The following is a 23,091-nucleotide window of genomic DNA, read 5'->3' on the forward strand; positions in this document are numbered from 1 at the left end:
TGGGATCTCATTCTGCACCTAGTTGTTACCTGTCCTCAGACTCTTCTAGTCATTAACAGTTCTTCAGTCCTTCCTTGTCTTTCATGTTTTTGACACTTTGGAAGAATATCCACTAGCCATTTCTTCAGATGTCTCTGAATTTGGGTTCTTCTGATTCTCTTTTTCCTCATGACCAGACTAAGGCTACCTGTTTTGGCAACACACCCAGATAAAATGTTGTGTCCTCAGTGCATCATACCAGGGGACTCGTGTCAATACGTCTTATTATTTAACAGACTACCATCTCAGTAAGCTGAAATTCATGCAGCCTAGTTGTTAACACACACACACACACACACACACACATGCATGTGTGTGTGTGTGTGCACATATAGATGCAAATCTCACGATAGTTCCAACTATGTTAGGAAACTTTTGAAAGCCATGAGCAAAAAGAATTACTATTAGTCCTATCTTTCTCTCCAGTGGCTACATTATTGGAATAGGGCTGGGTTTACAGAGGTTATGAGCAACCCAAGTTGATTTTTTCCACCTCACCATCTCCCTGCTGGCTGGGAAAGCATGTTGACTGGACTCTAATGTGTGCACCTATGCCTCAAAGCCAAGACCAGCTTGGGTCATGCTCCAAATATTCATTCAGTGTCCCGATCCCCTGTCCCACCCTTGTTGGATAATGGACCCAGGAAGAAGAATCTTCCAGAATCCCACCCTTATACTTGGCCAAATAATACAAATATATACCTTGATTCTATATTTAGATTGAAAGACCTGAGTCTGGGATGTCTGGGTGGCTCAGCGGTTGAGCATCTGCCTTTGGCTTAGGTGGTGATCCTGGTCCTGGGACTGAGTCCCACATCAGGCTCCCTACTTCTCCCTCTGCCTATGTCTCTGCCTTCCTCTCTGCATCTTCATGAATAAATAAACAAAATCTTAAAAAAAAAAGAAAAAAGAAAGATTTAAGTCCTCATAAGACAAGGGGAGTTGATTTTCTCACATCTTCTTCAGCAGCACATAGTCAATTTCAAAATTGTAAATGAACACAAAAAGAGCTCACTGTGAAAATGCTGAAAATCTATCATTCCACTCACACGGGAATAATTATGGAGGCTTTTTATTTATTGATCTGATTTCTATAAGTTTCCTGCATTTCAACATTTTTTCTCTCATCTTCTTGTTAGATTTATATTGTCTGAAAACTACACCTTCATTCAATTTGAAAAGTGTACTTTCTACAATTCAGTCACTGTGAGTGAAAAAAGCCTTTAATAATTAAAGTAGCAAAGGGCACCCTGCTGGCTCTAAAATACTCAGATAAGATGTAAGCCATCAATATTTCTATAGAAAAATGCCTTATTCAACAATATGTCCTTATTACTTTATAGTCACTTCCCTGATAGCATGTATTTAAAACACATAATTAAAAAAATACAGGGGGAAAAAGAGATTGGTTCTTCTTAACACCTGCTTTAAAAAACCTGCAGAAGTAGGAAAATTAGGGGCACCTGGGTGGCTCAGTGATTGAGCGTCTGGCCTTTGGCTCAGGGTGTGATCCTGGAGTCCTGGGATCGAGTCCCATATCGGGCTCCCTGCAGGGAGCCTGCTTCCCTCTGCCTGTGTCTCTGCCTCTCTCTCTCTCTGTGTCTCTCATGCATAAATAAATAAAATCTTTTTTTGTTAAATTTTTTTTATTTATTTATGATAGTCACACAGAGAGAGAGAGAGAGAGAGGCAGAGACACAGGCAGAGGGAGAAGCAGGCTCCATGCACTGGGAGCCCCACGTGGGATTCGATCCTGGGTCTCCAAGATCGCGCCCTGGGCCAAAGGCAGGCGCTAAACCACTGCGCCACCCAAGGATCCCCAATAAATAAAATCTTAAAAAAAAAATAAAGAAGTAGGAAAAGCAGTTTAGCACATAATTTATTTTGAAAATTTACCTTTTGCTCTTTAAAAAAAAAAAAAAAAGAGGGGGGATGCCTGGGTGGCTCAGCAGTTAAGCATCTGCCTTTGGCTAAGGGCATGATCCCAGGTCAGGGATTGAGTCCTGCATCGGGTTCCCTGTGGGAAGCCTGCTTCTCCCTCTATGTCTTTGCATCTCTGTGTCTCTCATGAATAAATAAATAAAATCTTTTAAAAAAAGAAAGTTTACTTTTTGCAATTTTTGATGAACATTTTAAGTAACAATTACTGTTTTGAGACCCTTTCATTAGAAATTGCTTATCAAGAGTAAGAATAAGGAAGATAAAGTCAGAAATGTATTAGAGATTTTAAAAGTAATATTTATTATTTAAATCTTAACTATTTTAATTAAATACCAGCAACTAAATAAACACTTATTTTGATGAAACTTCCTTTTGCAGTGCTTATTAAATTAAAATGACACTTTTAAAATTATAATATTCCAGAAATTAAAAACAGTAAGGAAGCATGTGAAACAACTTACTGATTTAATAAGTCTCTGAAAATCACGACATGAAGGGACTTGAAGGGTTGCATGGTGTATAAATTGGTATGATCTTTTTGAGGACAATCCAACCCTATGTAGAAAAGCTTTCTTTTTCTTTCTTTCTTTCAGAAAAGCTTTCAAGTACATACTTCTACTCCCAGGATTCATCATAAAGAAATGGTACGGCAAATATAAAATAATGTATGTGGATACATATTCACTATGGTTTTATTTGTACAAAAACATTGAAAATGACATAAGTAACCCAAATAGGGATTGGTTAATAAATTTTAAGACATGTGGTCTTGAACTTTTATACGCCCAATCTTGAAATAACATGAACTTCCACAGAATTCCTTCTAATTCTCTTTGTATGCTAAATATGATCTCTTGTTCATCTGACCAGAAAAGAAACTCAGACCAAAATAATGGCAGAAATACCACAACAAACCCCCTCCTGGCTATGGAATGGTGGCACTCTGCCTGGCTAGTGAGCCAGGACAAGTGGCTGCTGCCTGGCCTCCTTGATATCTCAGGGCCTGAGCAACTGTCAACCTTTATTGAGGCTCTTTTCACCAGACCAGAGCAGAGGTGACCTTGGAGTGAGTGGAGGAGGGACCCAGAAGACCGATCTCTGGGTTCCCCTCTAGGGAGAGGGGCTTGACTTTTATCTCAGCCAAGGAGTTGGTTTTCTAGGTAAGATTTTATCTGAAGATGTTTTCTGAAGCCCAAAAAGAAAATACAAGTTTGAAAACCGTTGCTATAATGCCCAATACTATGATGATGATGATGACTAGTGACTTTTTAAAAGCTTTTGATTCCTGTTAGTTAATATACAGTGTTACATTAGTAGTGATTCAACAATTCCATATATCACCAGTGGTCACCACAAGTGTCTTCTTAATCCCCATCACCTGTTTCACTCATCCCCACCACCCAATCCCCTCTGGTAACCATCAGTTTGTTCTCTATAGTTAAGAATGTTGAAAAAGAAAACCAAAGCAGGAGGCATCACAGTGCATGGCCTCAAGCTATATTACAAAGCTGTGAACATGAAGACAACATGGTACTGCCTCAAAACCAGACACATAGATTAATGTAACAGATGAGAAAACCCAGAAATGGACCCTCAACTCTAAGATCAACCAATCTTTGACAAAGCAGGAAAGAATTTCCAATGGAATAAAAACAGTCTCTTCAATAAATGGTGCTGGGAAAATTGGACAGCCACATGCAGAAGAATGAAACTGGACCATTCTATTACACTCAAAACAGATGGAAGACCTAAATGTGAGATAGGAATCCATTAAAATCCTAGAGAAAAACATAGGCAGCAACCTGTTTGACCTCAGCCACAGCAACTTCTCTCAAGACACGTCTCTAAAGGCAAGGGAAACAAAAACAAAAATGAACTATTGGGACTTCATCAAGATAAAAAGTTTCTACACAGCAAACAATCAACAAAACAAAAAGGCAACCTGCAGAATGGAAGAAGATATTTGCAAATGACTTATCAGATAAAGGGCTAGTATCCAAGATCTATAAAGAGCTTATCAAACTCAACACCCAAAAAACAAACAATCCAATCAAAAAATGGGCAGAAGACATGAACAGACATTTCTCCAAAGAAGACCTACAAATAGTCAACAAACACATGAAAAAATTCTCCACATCACTTGTCATCAGAGAAATACACCACGTGAGCTACTACTTTACACAAGTGAGAATGGCTAAAATTAGCAACTCAGGAATCAACAAATGTTGGAGAGGATGTGGAGAAAGGGGAACCCTCTTGCACTGTTGGTGGGAATGCAAACTGGTACAGCCACTCTGGAAAACTGTGTGGAGGTTCCTCAAGAAGTTAAAACTAGAGCTACCCTATGACCCAGCAATTGCATTACTGAGTATTTACCCCAAAGATAAAGCTGTAGTGAAATGAAGGGGCACCTGTACCCCAATGCTCATAGCAGCAACGTCCACAACAGCCAAACCATGGAACGAGCCAAGATTTCCTTTGACAGATAAATGAATAAAGATGTGGTCTATATATATACAATGGAATATTACTCAGCCATCAGAAAGGATGAATACCTACTATTTACATTGACATGGATGGAACTGGAGGGTATTATGCTGAGTGAAATAAGTAAATTGGAGAATGACAATTATCATATGGTTTCATTCATATGTGGAATATAAGAAATAGTGAAAGGGTTATAAGGGAAGGAGGGGAAACTGAATGGGGAAAAATCAGAGAGAAAAAAAAAAACATGAGAGACTCTTAACTCTGGGAAACTGGGGATCCCTGGGTGGCGCAGCGGTTTGGCGCCTGCCTTTGGCCCAGGGCGCGATCCTGGAGACCAGGGATCGAATCCCACATCGGGCTCCCGGTGCATGGAGCCTGCTTCTCCCTCTGCCTGTGTCTCTGCCTCTCTCTCTCTCTGTAACTATCATAAATAAATAAAAATTTAAAAAAAAAAAAAAAAAAAAAAAAAAAAAACTCTGGGAAACTGAGGGTTGCTGAGGGGGAGGGGAATATGGGGTGAAGTAATTGGGTGATGGGCATTAAGGAGGGCATGTGATGTGATGAACACTGGGTATTATATGCAACTGATGAATTATTGAAAACCACATCTAAAACTAATGATATATTCTATGTTGGCAAATTGAATTTAAATTAAAAAAGAAATATAAAAGAAGAGTCTATTGTTACTTTATTTTTTAATGAAGACTAACAAGAAAAACAAAGTGCTAATTTTAGTCATGGGATTGAAGATCTCATAAATTTAGAATAGGACTACAATGTCTTATTCAAAGCCCTCTGTTCCAGATAAAGTTTGAACATCAGAATATTTGATATTTATCAGGTAGTTAATAGAGAAATATATTCTTTATTATGTATCACTGCTAGGAAGGACTTGGGGCAGTAACTCACAGTCAAATACCTTCACATTTTTGAAGTGAAACATAAAATGTCTGTACCAAATTAATTACATAAAACCCATAAGTTGCCTAACACTAGTTTGTATCATGTTTTTCTGCCAACTGAACCAGGCCAAACCTTTAAAAAATAAAAAGTAAAGAAAACTTTTGACTTCTAGAGCCTGTTGGGTGTTGGAATTCTGGCAAAGGGACTGTGTGGAGACAAAGCTGGAATTTGTGAAGAGATGAAAGTGGAGGCTTCAGCTCAGTCAGATGCTGATTGAACTGAAGCCAGTAAACAAATGTTCAATTAGAAAGACAAAGAGTCACGTGGAAATTTCTGTACCAAAGGCAGAAATATCTCATCAAGATGACATACTTACATACTTCTTTCAGCACTCAGCAGGTACATCTACTCTGATGTTATTCTCTAAAATATGTTTTTAAAAAGGACTACATGTGGTTTAATATACAAACAATTTGGCAATAAATTGGTAAAGTGAAAATATATACTTCACTTGTGAAGTGAAAAAGTGCACTTTTTTAAAAGTAAAGATTTATTTATTTATTTATTTATTTATTTATTTATTTATTTATTTATTTATTTATTTTAGAGAGTGAGACAGAGAGAGCATGGGGGAGGGGAGTCCGAGAAAGAGAGAGAGAGAGAGAGAAAGAACTTCAAGCAGACTCTGCACTGAGCCCCATGCAGGGCCCCATCTCACGACCCTGAGATTGTGACCTTAGCCAAAACCAAGAGTCAGACACTTAACCAACTGTGCCACCCGGCACTCCTAAATATGTGCATTTTGGACTGTTAAGCAGGCAAAGCTGATAAGAAATAAGTATTTCCCCATTATTAGATAAACAGATGATTGATAGGTAGGAAGATAGATCTCTTACCCATGAGTGCACATGTATTAAAATAAATCTATGTGAAATGATAAATAACAAAATGTGAATAGGCTTTACCTTAGGGTAGTGCACACTCAGCTGATTTTTAATTTTTACTTTAAGGGTTTCTGTATTGTGTAACTTTTTTTTATTGAATGAACAGTTATTTTTATGGAAATAAATAGCTCTTTACCTTTGTTGAAAAATATAATTATTTGCAGTTTATATATAATTTAGATCCTCAGGGCTCAAGCAATTCACCTAAAGTCACAGTGTTAATTTGCAGCAAAATTGTTTTTAGACTCAAGTCCTTTAACTTCTAGCCCTGTGCCCTCTCCATTTTTCCAGGTTATGTTTCAAAATGAGGTATGAGTTATGGTCCCTGTCTTTAAAAAGCTAATAACTGAGTAGAAGAGATGATAAATATAGATAGAAAGCAATGATCAAGTAATACAAGATGCTATCTACTTAAGTAACTCCTGCAAGTCCTTTTGGAATCAGTGGGGGTGGGGGGCACATACAAATCTCAAATAAAAGAGGATGAAGTATAACAGTAGACCACACCTATCACAAGTCTCACTGAATTCAGAGGAGAAGATTTAGAAGTACCAGAGAAAGCTTCATGGATAAAAGATGGATATGCTTTAAAAAGGTCAAGATCAGGGAGGTTATTCCCACAAGGACATATCCAAACTGCATGGACGATGATTGAAAGCAGAGCTAAGATGCATCTGTGCTGGGGAGGAGGAGGAACTGACTATACAGGTGGAGTGGGGCCAGATCATGTGAGGTTTCAGAAGCCATGCAAAGAGTGGGTTAGATCTGAAGCCATGGACGACGTTAGCAAGAAAACCGTGTGACAAAAGCCAAGTAACTGGTGTGAGTCATCCAGCAGTGTGTAGGATGGATTGACAGGGGGAGATGACAGTGCAAGGGGTCAGGTACGGGGCTGCAGAAATGATAATGGGCCACGCAAATTGACAAAGGATCAGAATCAGGGCTGGAAGTCAAAGGCTGAGCCACAAAGATGCTAAGGTTTTGAATGAATGCCTTTGAAAACAGTGATCCCTTGACAGAGACAGATGATTTTTGTTAGATTCACTATCTCCAAAGGGAGAACAAAGAATTAAAAAAGCATTACGTGGTCCTGTTCCTTAATAGAATCCTGTGACCATTTAGCTTTGTAGATTTCAGTACTGAAGCCAATTGGCCAATCAATCTTTCAATATTCAACATAGTTTGATTCTGTCCTGAAAATTAAGCCATGCTTCTCTCATTATACCCAGCTATCACAAGGCAGGGCTAGGCCCAAATTAAGGAACACAAGACAATACTGATTAAAGGAAAACAACAATTAAGAAAAAAACGAGCAAAAATCTTCGAAATATAAACACTAAATCAATAGCACTTTCGTTGCACAGTGGAACAGAATCTTATGCGGCTTGAATAGCATTTGAGTGTTTTCTTTTGGTTTGTAAAAGAGAAAGGATAGATTAGAAGTATAGAGAATGGGGATCCCTGGGTGGCGCAGCGGGTTAGTGCCTGCCTTTGGCCCAGGGCGCGATCCTGGAGACCCGGGATCGAATCCCACGTCGGGCTCTGGTGCATGGAGCCTGCTTCTCCCTCTGCCTGTGTCTCTGCCTCTCTCTCTCTCTCTCTCTGTGTGACTATCATAAATAAATAAAAAAATAAAAAAAAAAAATAAGAATTTCTTAAAAAAAAAAAAAAAAAAAAAAAAGAAGTATAGAGAATGGACGAAAATGTAAGCAGTTGTGTCTTCCCTATGTATGCTTGGGTATTTTATGTTTTGTTTGAAGTGTTAAGAAATGATTTATTATCTCCATCCAGTCTGCCCCAACAGGGACACCTCCACTGGGTCAGCGTGGCCAGTTTAGCTGGGATCCCACTGCCTCTGAACCTTTAAATAGACAGTGCTTTGAATTTCATCTCAGGGATCAGGTCACATCCAAATCCACTTAACATTTCACTGGTATGGTTTTTGATGTCATTGGAGACCTTGATGAAATTACAATCCTATTAGTCACGATGGGGGAAGACAGGAGACCTTAGGTGGCTAATGTTCCATTCATAACAAGAAAGAGACGTTTAGCATTTGTAAAGGGCATTGATTTCTGATAGTTCCCTGAAGAACAAGCCTCAAGTGAAGAAATATAACCAGAAAAGGCTGGGGAAAGAAAAGACAGAAAAGGCAAAGCTGCATTTATCCAAACAGTTTAACCCTGTATACTTTTTACAACTTCACTTGGATAAAAAGAATTGCGTATTCATGTAAATGTGAGTAAGAGGAAGGGCAGTGCAGGACAGGAAGGACACAGCGAGCTCCACAGAGATTCCGTTACCGAGAAATCTGGGAAATTACACTGAGCCCTTGATTGATGCCAAGGAGGTGCCTCTAAATATAAAGGGTAAATGGAGGTTACATGGAAAGGACTTTTAATCTGGGTGATAAATTGCCAGATTCCATTATGCTTAATGAGTCTCATCAATGCATAGCTAGACTCAAGAAAATAATAAGACCCCTTTCAGACCCTAGTATAAACAAATTAGAAGAATTAATAATCAAAATCCTATTAATGTGTATGCAATTTCAGGAAGTTAATGAACTTAATTTAAAGAGTTTGGCTAATGTATTTTTAGCATTTTTAAAAAAAATGCCAGGTCATCAAAATGGATTCATTCTTCACTTTCTTTTACGCAAGTATGTCCTGTGTAAGGCTTAAAGGATAACATTCCTTTTGGTTAACTCTTCTCCAGGGAGAGCCCTGCTTAGCAGTTCCGGGATATGACAAAGAGTGTCACAGGCCCCACGATGCTTAAGATGCTTATTGACCTGAAAGTAACAAATGAGATTCATTCAAGTGAATTTGCCCAGCCTCATAATATGCCTCCTAACCAAACAGGGATGACAGGAACACATTAGATTCTCAGTTACCAGTCTGGAAAACACAAATCTTTCGATTCTCAATACACTCTCGGGTAGGAAACAAGCAGGATCTGAAAACAACTATGCGTACGTAGTTCAAAACAGCAGCAGTTGTCTCTCATCAGCTAAGACCCCTGGGCCTACACAAGAGAAAATCTGCTGGTTTTTTGCATCAACAAATATTTGTACAATATACCATCAGTCATGCATTAGAAATCAGGCCCTCACTTCTAGCCATTAGGATTCTTTTAAGCCATCATTTAAGAAAGAATCTCAATACTCAAGCATATAATCAAAGCATGTGGGAGGTGAGAAAGAAGGTAGCCCCTGTTTTGTAGTTAAATCCCTAGGCGAAGAGACACAATCAGACATCTGTGCTTAGTTAGATTTCCATGAAAATGAATGCCATGTGCTCCTTAATGCAATGTGAAATAACATAACTCATGGTTTTCGAATGGTACCAAGGGGCATGGAGATTGTTGGCAATGATGTCCGCTTCAGAAGTTAGGAACAAACCTGTTAATACTATTACCAGATAATACGCATAGTGTCTGGCACACAGTCAGCACTCAATAAATATTTCTTCAAATTTGAATGGAAGAGTGACCTCTTTTATATGCAATCTGCTATATAAAGTTGTACATCCTCTATTTTACTATAAAAATAATAGATGTTCTCATGCACATCTGCTTCAACCTCTGAATCAATAAAGACTGAGTGCCAATCTCTCCTTCTCAAACATTTTTCCTCTCTGGGCTGCTAATGTGCAGAACCAGGTTCCCCCTGGTTCTGCATCCCAATCTCTGAGTATTATGCTAGTGGGCTTCCTTCTCTTGTCACTTGTTGCTGCCCCTATCCTGTTCATTTTCTTTTACAGTTATTCACAGAGTATCAGGTTTCAAGGCCTCAAAAAATCTCTTTATGCAACCCAGTCCTTTAATAATACAAACACACCATTCCACTAGATTTTATAAGGGGTGAAGAGTGGAATTAATCTAAAGCCTCTTTCCTCAGTTTTTATGCAATATAGTTGGGTAAGAAATGAATGCATACATTCAAGGTTAATAATTTTAAGGTGAAATGAGTGAGCAGGACCAGAAAAACCATAATCAGAGAGGAAAGAGTGTTGTGTTGCTGCTGGCAAAGAAGCTAAGGTTTGAGTTTGCCCTGAAGGGTAAGATTCATGTATGGACAATTCAGAAAGAAGAGAGTATCGAGAAGGTCAACTACTACAAGCAAGGATGATGAGGATGGGAAAGTATGTGGCTAATTTGGGGGCAGCGAGGAGACTGCTGTGTCTGCCACAGGGTTTTATTATAGGAACAATTAGGGAGATGATGGGCAGGTGGATGAACCAACCATAATGTCCTTCAAATGCTACATTCGGGAATGAGATGTTATCTCATAGGGAAAAAAGGAACAATGTGTGATTTTTAGCACAGAAGAGATTCAATATAAATGGTTTTCTGCCCCTATTTCCTTTGACTGGAGAACACTTCCTCAATATCTCATCACAGCATGCTTTTCCAAAACCCCTATTTCTTTTCCCCATGTCCAGGGGCTCAGCCATCTCTGTTAGCAGCAAAAACATCCTTCTTGGATTCAAAGGCTGATGTCTTGGAAGTATCTTTGATGTTTGTATCCAACATCAATGCCAGGTGAAGAGTCGATGACCAAGATCACATTGGGGATGCTTTAAATAAGCATATATTCCTAGACCATATTCTAGACCAACTGAATCAGGACAGATTTGGGGACCCAGGTTACTCGCTACCTGTATATGATGAATAAAATATTTAATCTGGCTACTCCTTTTCTTTTCAATGACCCCATTTCCCTTTAAGCCCACTGCCATCGCCTTAACACAGAACTTTCTCATCCATGGCCAGTTACTACCACAGGCACCTCTGGGTTGCATCTTCCCCTCTAATATCAGCATCCTCTTTGTAGAACTCACTGGGGCTCTGGGAAGCCAACATAACTGCAGTTCATACCAGGGGTGACAGATGTCTTAGTGGTGTGACTGACTTCCCCATTAGGGTGGGAAGGCAGTTGAAATAACCTTCTGAGGAGCTCAGAACAGGACCTGATGACTCACTCAATTTGGATATAGGCCACTGTAGTAGCCCTTGGTAATAATCCCTTGTCCTTTAGGCAAGCCACTCTCCAAACAACTCCTAAATGAAGATACCTCCTGAGATAGCCCTCTTTATGGTTGCTTTCCCAATCTAATTTTGAGAATGATGCAAATTACATAGTGAGCAACAACCATGTTATGATTTCAAAAGTCTTCTCCTTGCTCATCCCAACCTACTACACCCCCATGAGCATCTAAAGTATCTTTAAACCATGACTGGTTTCAGCTCAATGACATTCAATTGACTTAAGATTCACTCTCTTTAAATATGTTACATTTCCCAGAACTCTTTTAAGAGGTATTATTTAAAATATATGGTTGACTCTTGAAAAATGTGGGGCTTAGGGACACCAATTCTCTGCACAGTCAAAAATCTGTGTATAATTTTGACTTTCTAAAAATGTAACTCTTATAGCCTATTGTTGACCAGAAGGCTCACTGTTAATATAAACAATGGTTTAACATATATTTTATATGTCACATTTATTATATGCTGTATTTTACAGTAAGTAGAGAAAAGAATATTAAGAAAATCATAAGGAAAAGAGGATACATTTATAGTACTATGCTGTATAAAAAATAAGCCCACATATAAGTGGACCCATGCAGGTCAAACCAATGTTGTTCAGGGGTCAACTGGAAGTTAAAAGAAAAGTGTCTGGAATCAGATTCTCCTGGTTTCTAGTCCCAATTCTCTGCTTGCTTTGTGTGACTTTGGTTATGTTATATAAACATTCCAAATCTCAGTCTCCTCATGTATAAAATGGGAGTGATAAAAATGTTACCTAGATTATAGGGCTGTTGAGATCATTTAATGTACATACTTGTCAAAAGGCCCAGTACATGGTAAATACTTTCTAAATTTAGATATTATTAGTATCCCATTGTGTTTTTATGCATCTATATTACTATAAAAGGCATTTATCCAATCCTTACTCAGAGTGTTGAAGGAAAATGGCAGAAAGAAACTATAGGTGGAGGGTAGCTAAGGTAGGATAAAGGATTATTGTCAAATGTCAAATGATGTATAGAAAAGATGGCAGGAGGAGAGGGAGAATGGACGCCAGACCTGGTTTGTGTCAGAATTTGGGGCAGGAGTGGCCCTGCCTTGGGAAATGACAATGTGAGCCAGATTCACTTTCTAAGAAAAAACAAGATTTTATCTGAAAAAGATGAGTGTAGATACGCTGAGAGGACACACAAGACAAAGTGAGGACCACTTTAGATTCTCAAAAGTCTCTTCCTGGAATTCACAGAAAAACTTTTTGTTTCCTTAGGAGATAAATATATTGTTTTTAATTTTAGAAAAAATTACTTTATAACTACACAAAACATAGTAGTATATTTATCAATACCAATGCAAACAATTCTTTTATGGTTAAGGGATTAATTTATATTGGGGGAATAAGAATAGACTACAGGCATACACATATCACATATATATAGCCTTGAAAACACCAGCAGGAGGGGAGAGGCAAATAATATTTAGGTTCAAAAGCTCCATAGAAACCCACTGTATTTTCTTGGTAGAAAAATAAACGAATAAGTTGCACATTATCAAATAGCCTCTCCCTTTCCAAACATAACATTCAGCCTCTAGAAAATAAAAGAAGTAAATAGCAAAATGTAGTAGTAAAAAGTATAGCACACTTTGTCTTTCCAGACAACAAAAACTCAAATTCACGAACAGAAATTTTCTTGTATTTCCACCATATGTCTCTCTCTTTTCTTTCTGCCTATAATACCGCTGACTCACACATAGTTTATTTCCCCTCACACTTCACTTACAGGTCTCAGTACAGATTAGTAAATGTGATGCCATCATTGGAAGAAAAATGAAAGAGATTTTTCATAGAGGAAAGTGCTCTGACCCTGGACCTGTCAAATTATTAGTTTAAACAAAATCAGTACAACTCCATGGGCCTTAGTTTCCTATATGAAAGTGAGAATTCAAGTGAGATCCCTGAGGCAGGGCTAGGGCCCAGTAATTCCTGGATGAATAATCCATGTGGGCCTGAATGGCTGGCCTCTCCCACCTCATGAGATCTGGTCTGTACCTGAGGCCTACAAAGCTCCCCCACAACCATCCCCCACCTCTCCTCATCAGTCACTAAACCCAAGGAGGTGATTTGGGGCTCATCAGCAGCAAGTGCAATTACAGCAGCTCAACAGTATTGGCTGAATGCCCTCCTTTCTTTTGGGAACTTCAGTTTTCCCATTCCCACACCTCTCCATTACCATAAAGACTGAGCAACTTACATGAATCCTGATCATCGATATGGAATTAAGGAAATTTATCTGCGAAGCAGGATTTTCTCCTTCTCCATCTGCATCCTATGAGGGATCAGAGAGAAAATTCCCTGATGTTCATCACTGTTCATTGTCTTTCCCAAGAAAAGGAGATTTGTCTTCCTAGACTTTGACCTTAATATTGACTCTCTCTTCTCCTGTGTTATCCTCCTCCTCTTAGCAAATCCTTTCCCCAGATAGGACTGAGAGTTGCCTTAGTATATAACCTGTACCCAGGCTGATGAATTACCTGGCATATTCTATCCAGTTGGGCACCCTATTGTTAGGAAATACGAATGGGGTTTTGCCTTTGATTCTCAGAGGATGAGAATCCTCCAGGATGGTGGTTCACTCTTCTCCTCAGATCTAGGTAGGATAAGTCTGCTTTTCTTGGATCCAGCTACAGTGCCCCACCTGTTTAGGAAGAAATTTCTTTCTCAACAATACACTTCTGGTCCAGTTTTACACCTTCATCTATAGTTGATCCTACTATTCTCTCACCAGCCCATCTTTTTTAGGCTCCTGCTAACCAGATAAATCCTCTTGATTAACTTCTCAACACTTTCAAGACTTTCTCAATCGATGAGCACATTCTAGTTGCCTTCCAATGGTTGAAAATGTCTTTTCTTCTTTCTTCTTTTACATCCCCTCTCCCACCACCACCACCCAAGTCCATCCTATCTCCAGCCAACCTCAGGTCACATAGATGGCAAACCAGTCACAAAATAAGCATGGAACCTACTCTTCTCTATGCTGTTGGTCTTTAGGGAGAGCAGAAGCATCTCCAAAGTACATTACAATAAGATCCACACAACTGGAGAAGTAATCAGCCTCAAGAAAACACTCATTAGACTTTTGTGCCTAAGGCCAGATTTACTGTCTTTCCTCTTCTCAGAAATACTCAGAAGACTTCTGGAATTTCATTAAGGATAGACCCCAAAGCCAAAGTGCACTCCAACAACTGGATTTCAAATTCTTCTGAATGGGACAACTCTAAGTTCATAAAGTCAGTCACTCTCCATCTCTCCGCCCTTCTTACATTATTGCCACAGCCCTATGGGAGGCAAAGAGAAGTAGTATTTCTGGCAGTGGGACAAATCCCTAGGAGAGACTTTACATGTTTTCAGGTGGAAAATTCTCCTTTTCCAAGTTCCACTATCATTTGAAGTGGTATATACTCACTCAAAAACGTACTGCTCTCATGATCTTATGTTCTCTTTGTAATTTTAGAGCTTACCTACCCTATTTTCTCACATTCCAATATGGTATTAAACTGTTATTTTTCTAGGGCATTAGTAATATCGTAAAAAGACAAACATAGGCCAGAGGTGGTCAGAATTATGAAATAAGCCAGATGAAATGAATCTAGCATATATTTAAATATCTGGGAAAATGGATAATAACCTGAAAGCCAATATTTTTCAGAGTGGGCATGTAAATGAACACAGGAATTTAAAAAGGGAAATGAGTCTAATGCCTAAAATACCAGCACAAATAGGAAAAAGTATGCTTTAGAAATGTGGCCGTTAAGACAAAGTCAGGGACGCTGGCTCCCCAGGACCAAAGGCCTGGCTCAACATTCAGGGAAGTGTGATGATCCCCACCAAAGGCCTGGCCAAAAATAAAAGAAAAAAATGAAATCATGCACAGGTGCAATAAGAATGAGTAGAAGGCATCAGAGTTTCACTTTCAGTAAAGTCTGGCACACATTATCAATAAATACGCAACAAATATCTGATGAATGAATAAACGAATCTATAAAGAGGTAGGTATCAGAAATGGTGAATTATCCCAATATATTACAAATGTTATCTCAAATTCAGTATACTCAAACCTACCAAAAATAAATGATTAATAAGGGGATGGTATTAGTAATCAGGAACAAATTCAATAAACGGTAATTGACAAGCGAAGCTCACTCAGCATGCTCACCCCCAACTAAATCCATGTGTGATGGGGTGTCACTACTTACTGTGCACACAAGCCAGGACTCTAGGTATCATCCTCAACTCTTCCTCTGCCTCCATTTGCTAGGGTACCATGCCACCAAATTCTCTTGGATCTACCTTTTAAATATTCTTGAACAACATCCCCTTCTTTCCATCTTCATGGCCACTCATACAACTCTCTCCATTCAAGCCTCACTGAGACCCTTGCAAGCCCTTCCTCTACCTGCTTCATATCCCCTCTTCCCCACTCTCCAAACTACAGCTATGGTGGTCTTTTGAAAACAGATTTGATCACCACAGTCTCCTGCTTCAAACCTTCCGGTGGTTGCCTGTGGTCCGCAGCAGCATTAGGTATCACTGGGGACACATGTCTGAAATAAAGACTACGTTGTCACTGATATGTCCCATTCCCATAGAGAACCTGGATTCCTTTTTGGACAAGCACACACAACCTCACAGCTCTATAGAAAAGCCTGAAATCAATTCTGGGGACTGTTCATCTGGCAGCATGAGCAGAAATGCCTTAGATCTCATTCGTAGTGTTTAGTAATTCCTGAATTAAAGGTACCAGAGAAATAAAACAAATTAAAAAAAAAAATCCTACAGGTGAGTGCCTTGTCCTGCATCTCTGGGTCATCAAATCTGTTCCCATACATTGTACACTTTCACTCATCTATACCATCCACTGGAAACCAAGATATCTCTATTTTATCCCTTATTTTAGCTTAACACTACCAAAATAATGTTCAAAATAAAAAATCTACCACAAAATCCAACATTACTATTCATTCCAAATTACTATTACTACTACTAATAATAATAATAGTAATTACTATTAATTACAAATATATAAATTATTTGGGATTAGTCAAACTTTCAAATTTTTAAGTGTGTCAGTGAATTTTGAAAAGTACATAAGTTTAAATAAATACAGTAAAAATGGTACAAAACCTTATTAAATTCTTAGTGAAAGCTGCAGCAAAGCATTGCCAACAACTACACTATTTAAAGTTCACTAGGCAAGTAAGAAATAAATTATTCCCATTGCCATCCTTTATCTGGATCAAAAGCTGGGAGGAAAAGTAAGAGGAAAATACTCAACTAAAGTATTTCACATAAAGAGCCTTGAGATAGAGGTAGAGCAAAGGAAGTTAGGAAATGGGTTTAAGGGGTGCCTTAATGGGCACGTGGGTGGCTCAGTGGTTGAACATCTGCCTTTGGCTCAGGTTGTGATCCTGGGTTCTTGGGATTGAGTCCCACATCAGGCTCCCCGCAGAAGCCTGCTTCTCCCTCTGCCTATGTCTCTGCCTCTCTCTTTGTGTCTCTAAATAAATAAAATCTTTTAAAAAAGTAAAAGGAGTGCCTTAAAATCTACCTGGCTAGGTATCCAGTGCACGCCCCTTAGTTACCCAGAAACAATTCACAGATCACCTACTACGTACAAAGCAGCATAAGGTTTAGAGTGAAGGCAGCATTCTGAGTGTTCTAAGAACACACATGATGTCAGAAGCCAGCCAATCTATAGGAAGATGGAAAGGGTAGTGAGAACTGGTTAGGGCTAGCGAGGGAGCCTGCAAAGGTACAGCCCCAAAGCAGCCTCAGTACCATGAGTCAAGTGAAAGCTCTAACCCAGGCAGGGAGCAGGACATCAGCTAGCACCAGGGGTCGTTTTCAAGGCAAAACCAGGGTTTCTCAAGATGTGATATATACACCATCAGGGTTTTATGGGGCAACTGCAAATAGTTCACAGAATAACAGCTATGTATTTATTCCAGTGCATATTAGAAAAATACATACATAAATAATGCTAACCTTTTATAATACTTTTACAATGAAGCTAACCTCATGATTTTATTAATATACTTGCTTATGGTTATGCTAAATTTTAAAAAGTTGATATAATGAAAAATTATAAGTGAAGTAAATGATAGTACAGGTCTTACTATCAACTAGTATAGTATAGAGAAATCATAAAGATTATACACAAATGACTGAAGTTTGGAAAAATGTGAACTTAACCAAAGAGAGAAGGCATGTCAGTAAAATAGAAAAAAAAAATCTGATACTAGCATTAAAATGATAGTCTTGGAGAGATTTTTTTTTTCCTGCTTTTTAGATAAACTACAGACACAAAACAATCTGAATTCTTACGTAAACTCTCAAATTTTCACAGAATTAGTTTGGGGAATCCAAATCTAAGTTCTTAGCTCCCATTTGACAATTTTTGCATCCAGTTGCACCAGAAGGGGTGACTTCCCACCAAAGCATGTAGATCACAGCTTGGGGCTGGGGACGGGAGTGGCAGGTGTCATTTACCTGGCCGACCCTCCTCCCCAGGCCTCTGCATCCCAGCACAGGGAGTGGCCCAGAGCCCGGAAAGGGTATCAGAGGAAAGCAATGTGTGCCACCTAGGAAATTAATTGAAAAGAACAAAACCTCCCCCAGCACTATCACCCCGATTCAGAACATCTTAATTGCAGAGAGCCTAAGCTCATTAAGGGCTGCTCAACCGTTGTCAGAAGATTATCAAGTATTACATTTAAAACCTATATAGTCTTTACGCTTCCTGATAAAAGTTTGTGAGCGTTATTTTTTCAGAAGCCCAGGCTGAAATGATTGTGGAGTGGTGATTTGTTAAGGAGCTTATCCTACCAATGCGGGTGTGAGTAATTTATTTCTAATTATTTCAATAAGCGAGCTATATAAGAAATCCGAATAACAAAGTAACTTATGCCACAGAGGAATAAATCCTGGTGCTCTCAATGTCCAGATAAGTAACCATGCTATTAAGAGCTGCCTCGTCAAAAACTGTAGTTTTGTATAATGATAGAGCTCTATTTACATAACATGCCATAGGTGTCTAATGCAAAATGGGGTTTGCATATAACCTGAGTTGAATCTGCAGCATGAATTCATAGGCCACCTCTGCATTGGTCGAAAAACATTATTTCACACTCCATCGCCCTAACAAATAAATTCATAAAGCTTACCGCTATTCCTGTAAATCCCGATCTGCGTGGATCTCTCTCCATTCAAAACAGTAACAACTTCTTACTCTTGCCCTTGCATGTCCTTTGAAGCACTCCCAGAGAGAGAATTATTCTCTGGACTGCCCCACCCTGCATCTGACCTCCAGATGTATTTCACCAAACTGGATTCTGGCCAAAGCTGGGGAAGAGATCTCACGGCTAGTGATGGTCTCATCCTTTCATCTCAAATGAAGGAGGAAAGTTACTAGGGTTTTTTCATCCTCTTTAAAAACCCACAAAATACCAAGTCTCATCTTTCCACAATAAAATTGCAGTAAAGCAGTCCAGGCTCTTTATTTACTTGGATTGTCAGGCAGGGACCGTGGCCTTCTCATTTATTCACCTTTATAACCCTAGGGTCTGGAACAGGTAGAGAGGTGCTCAATACATGGCACAGAGCTGGTGCTGAATCAATATGTATAGAATAGATGACCAAGCATTATTAATATTATATCCTAGATCTGAGAACATCAGGACACCTCAAAGGTCTGTAAAATGCATCAGGCTTGTATTTAGTAGGGATCTCATACGGGTCTCAGTGTAAGGGATTCTGTAAGATTTAAAGGAATAAAAGTTGGGATATATGGTCAGACCAAAGGAACCAGCTCAACACAACTAAAACACTTGCAAGCAAATACATAGTTTGTGCACTTATTTGGAAAGATGTTAAAAACATTATATTGTAAGTGTCAAGAAGCAAAGTACAGAAATATGAAAGAGAAAGGAAAGAGGAAATCTTCACTTTTGCTTCCATTGAATCTCATCCTGGGGGACTTTTAATCTAATTTCCACTTTGTTTTTCCCTCTAAAATCTTTATTTGTGTGTTTATGTTAACATATAGACAGACAAGATTTACATAAGCACAGGAAAAGTCTAAACTGTTCACACTGACTAATGATGTTATTGAGGGCTAGGGGTTGGGACCAGGATTTTTTTTTTTTTTTTTTGCTTTCTATTTTATGTATTTCTGCATTGTTGGAATTTCTAACAGTGAGCAAATATCATTTTTAAGCTAAACAAAACAACTAAAAATTTTTTTAAAGCTATAATTAAGTAACTACATTTTGTGGTATATCTTGAATGTTCTATGAGCTCAATAAAATGTCAATTGTCTGGAATGCAATTAACCAAAGACCTCAATCAATTAATATCTTTTCCTGCATTACACTCTTAGGAAAAAGAAGCAAATCATATAATTTATATGAATTTAAGGAGTATTATTTGTTTAAAAAAAGCAGTTTTTAGGGTATGGCTAACAAACACAGAGTTCTAATTTACCTACCTCCATCTTTGTGTGCAATTATTAGTGCTATTTAGACATTTGCTATTCTATGTATATTCTCAGACAAGCAGCTTTTCAGAATCTCTGGCCCCATCCAGATCTACTGAATCAGAATCTCTGGGGTAGGGATCCCTGGGTGGCGCAGCGGTTTGGCGCCTGCCTTTGGCCCAGGGAGCTATCCTGGAGACCCAGGATCGAATCCCACATCAGGCTCCCGGTGCATGGAGCCTGTTTCTCCCTCTGCCTATGTCTCTGCCTCTCTCTCTCTCTCTCTGTGACTATCATAAAAAAAAAAAAAAATTAGAATCTCTGGGGTAGGCTCCAGGAATCTGAGTTTTAACAAGATCCCCAGCTCATAGGTATGTACATGAATATTGGCAAGCACTAGTACAGAAGACTAACTCTGAGCTCCTGTATGATTCTCAACCCACAAAGAAGGAGTTATTTCCATTAAATTGTCCTTTTAAAGATTTTGTTTACTTATGAGAGAGAGAGAGAGAGAGAGAGAGGGATGCCTGGGTGGTTCAGCGGTTGAGTGTCTGCCTTTGGCTCAGGGCGTGATCCTGGAGTCCCAGGATCGAATCCCGCATCGGGCTCCCTGCATGGAGCCTGCTTCTCCCTTGGCCTGTGTCTCTGTCTCTCTCTGTGTGTGTTTCTCATGAATAAGTAAATAAAATCTTAAAAAAAAAGAAAAGAAAGAGGGAGAACATGAGGCAGGGATGGAAGAGGCAGAGGGAGACGTAGAAGCAGACTCCTCACTGAGCAGGGAGGCTGATGTGGGGCTTGATCCTAGGAACCTGGGATTATGACCTGACCTGAAGGCAGATGCTCAACTGACTGAGCCACCCAGGTGCCCCAGATTGTCCTTTTAAGAACAGAAAAGTAGGTATTTCATATTTTCTGCAGGAAGCACTAAACAGTGTTCACCAGTAAACAAAATGAACTAGACACACAGTCATTGCTCATCTATTATTTCACCAAATAGTTGGAAATTAGAACTTAACCCAATAAAAGAGAGTGGAAAATTTCAGCTTCAGATCAGGTTGGGGAAAGTCTAATCCTGCAATTACTTCTTTTAACCACTAAACAATGCTTGGGCATTGTCGGGACAGATGCCAGATCTCAGAACTGGGACAAGGCATGGCGCTCAACATGCTACCATTCCCTATCCCATACCAATGACATTATCAATCAATTATGGCACTTTCTCCTCCCAGCCAAGATGCTACACGAGAATTCTCAACAGAGTACCACAGGTACCATGAATCAATGCTAGCATTTAAGAAGAAATACTTCTCTATCCCTATTTAAAAATTGCTAGAAATGATACTAACCTGATTAAGGAATGGTAACTAGTCTGTAGTTTAAGGCCCCCCTGGGGAAGCAAACCAGATATGAAACATTCCAAAATGGCCAAAGATTACCCTCTATATCTAGAGACATATTTGTCTCCATTCTCTAAACTCTTTGATTAGTGGCGAGAGAGATTAGAAATTAGAATCAATGAGATTCTAGACTCAGGAGGACTCTTAAAGACTATCCAGCTCAGCTGCTTCTCTCACACAGGAAGAAATACTGATCCAGAGAAATCACACTGGCCAAGTCACACAGCTAGTAATGGGAGAGCCCAACTGGGAATCCATTCTATCCAACCAGGATTTCTCCCACTGTATCTATTGGCTCCTAAAGCCACAACAGCCACTGGAAGGATAAAGTGGGTATGATACGCATACATATTTGGAGAGAGAGGGCCATATTACCCCCTAGTTCTAGGGGTGAACCAAACTCATGTAATGGCCCGTGGTACTTCTCAGGACAAGCCCATCCTCAGCCATCAGGTGGAGTGGGGATAAGCTGCAAAATGGGGACTTCCACCAGGGGGCACTGCACAGCTACTTCTGAAAGCCTGTAGGACGGGGCATCAGGAAGGCATTTTCATAGGTCAGCTTTGAGGCTGTACTTGCAGAACATCTGTCCTTCCGTCTCCCAAAGATACTCAAACTTAAGACATCTAAAACAAAACTCATGGTTGGCACAGTGTATCCACGCCAGAGCAGCAACAACAAGCCTACTTCCCCTCTTCCTGTAGTTGTCTCTCAATGACGTCACCGTTTATATGGTTGGTTATGCCAGATGGAAAACTAGAGGTCATTCCTGGCTCCTCCCTCTCCCCAAACTAAATCCAATCAACACGACCATACATTTTATCCCTAGATACCTTAGGAATTCGTCACTTCTCTCTAACTCCCCATCATTATGATGCTCTTAAATACTGACATCTCTGGCCTAGACTTCCACAGCAACTCATTAGCTGATTTCATACTTGCTACGTTCTTCTTCCCAGTCTGTTCACCACACAGCAGCCAGAGTGGATTTTTCAAATCAGAATTCTGTGTCACCCTCCTTCACTTAAAACCATTCAATTCTACCTAACAGGACCCTCAACGTCTTTACAGGATCTGATCCCACCTGTCTCTCTTGCCTCACCCCTAAATTTTCCCCTAACTTTCTGCACTCCAACACACTGATCTCTCAGTTCCTTGGCTCTTTGTTACTTCTTGTACCACAGGGCCTTTATACATGCCACCTCCTCTTTAGTTTCTATTCCTCACACATCAGTTCCAGACCCACTTCCTCAAAGAAGCCTTTTAGATTCCCCAGGGTAGGTCAAAGCTCTACAATGTTCTCACATGGGTAAGTTTTTGTTTCCTGGAGAGGACTCGCATGAGTTTATAATTATACATTCATTAGGGTATTATGTGATAAACATCTGTCTCCTCACCCACCAATCTGTTCTCAGGTATCTTTAAACTTCTGTGAGAACAGGTCTATATCCTCTTCTGCTCACTGTTTTATCCTCTGTGTCTAATCAACAACTGACACAGAGTAGACACCCAGCAAATATAGATTGATGGGCTGAATGAATGCATGAATGAATGAAGGCTTGGGATTTCAGCTTATGACACTGCCTATGAAGTGACCAGTATAACAATAATTTGTCACTTTCAGGCATGTATGAGAATCAGGTATTCTGAGATTTCCGAGGGAAAACAGCCCCTTAGCTGTATGAGTCATTCATAAAGCTCATCATCATATTTCTTCTGCAAAATGACCTATTCTTGGGAAAGGTGTAAATCATAAGATCCACGCCAAGTCATTTCTCTGGGTTCAGACATTACTGCCATGACATCATATGTCCT

General features: G+C 39.4%; 1 protein-coding gene across 9 annotated transcripts in view; it reads right to left on the minus strand.

Moving 5' to 3' along the window:
• Nucleotides 1-23,091, minus strand: part of NCKAP5 (NCK associated protein 5) — a 973,837-nt gene that overhangs the window by 670,649 nt on the left and 280,097 nt on the right. Inside the window, exons 1-3 of one of the 9 annotated variants that reach the window (XM_038565029.1) lie at nucleotides 16,955-17,052; nucleotides 13,881-14,044; nucleotides 13,601-13,675 (exon numbers count right to left, since the gene is read on the minus strand). The exons of 5 other annotated variants lie outside the window; for them this stretch is intronic. In XM_038565029.1, coding sequence (XP_038420957.1) covers nucleotides 13,601-13,615 — 15 coding nt within the window. In that variant the 5' untranslated portion in view covers nucleotides 13,616-13,675; nucleotides 13,881-14,044; nucleotides 16,955-17,052. Of the gene's footprint in view, nucleotides 1-13,600; nucleotides 13,676-13,880; nucleotides 14,045-16,954; nucleotides 17,053-23,091 lie in introns of those variants that run through there. 3 more of the 9 variants (XM_038565030.1, XM_038565028.1, XM_038565032.1) reach the window with 3 other exon arrangements.

This window comes from Canis lupus, chromosome 19 (genome assembly GCF_011100685.1).
Source record: "Canis lupus familiaris isolate Mischka breed German Shepherd chromosome 19, alternate assembly UU_Cfam_GSD_1.0, whole genome shotgun sequence".
Taxonomy (NCBI): Eukaryota; Metazoa; Chordata; class Mammalia; order Carnivora; family Canidae; genus Canis; species Canis lupus.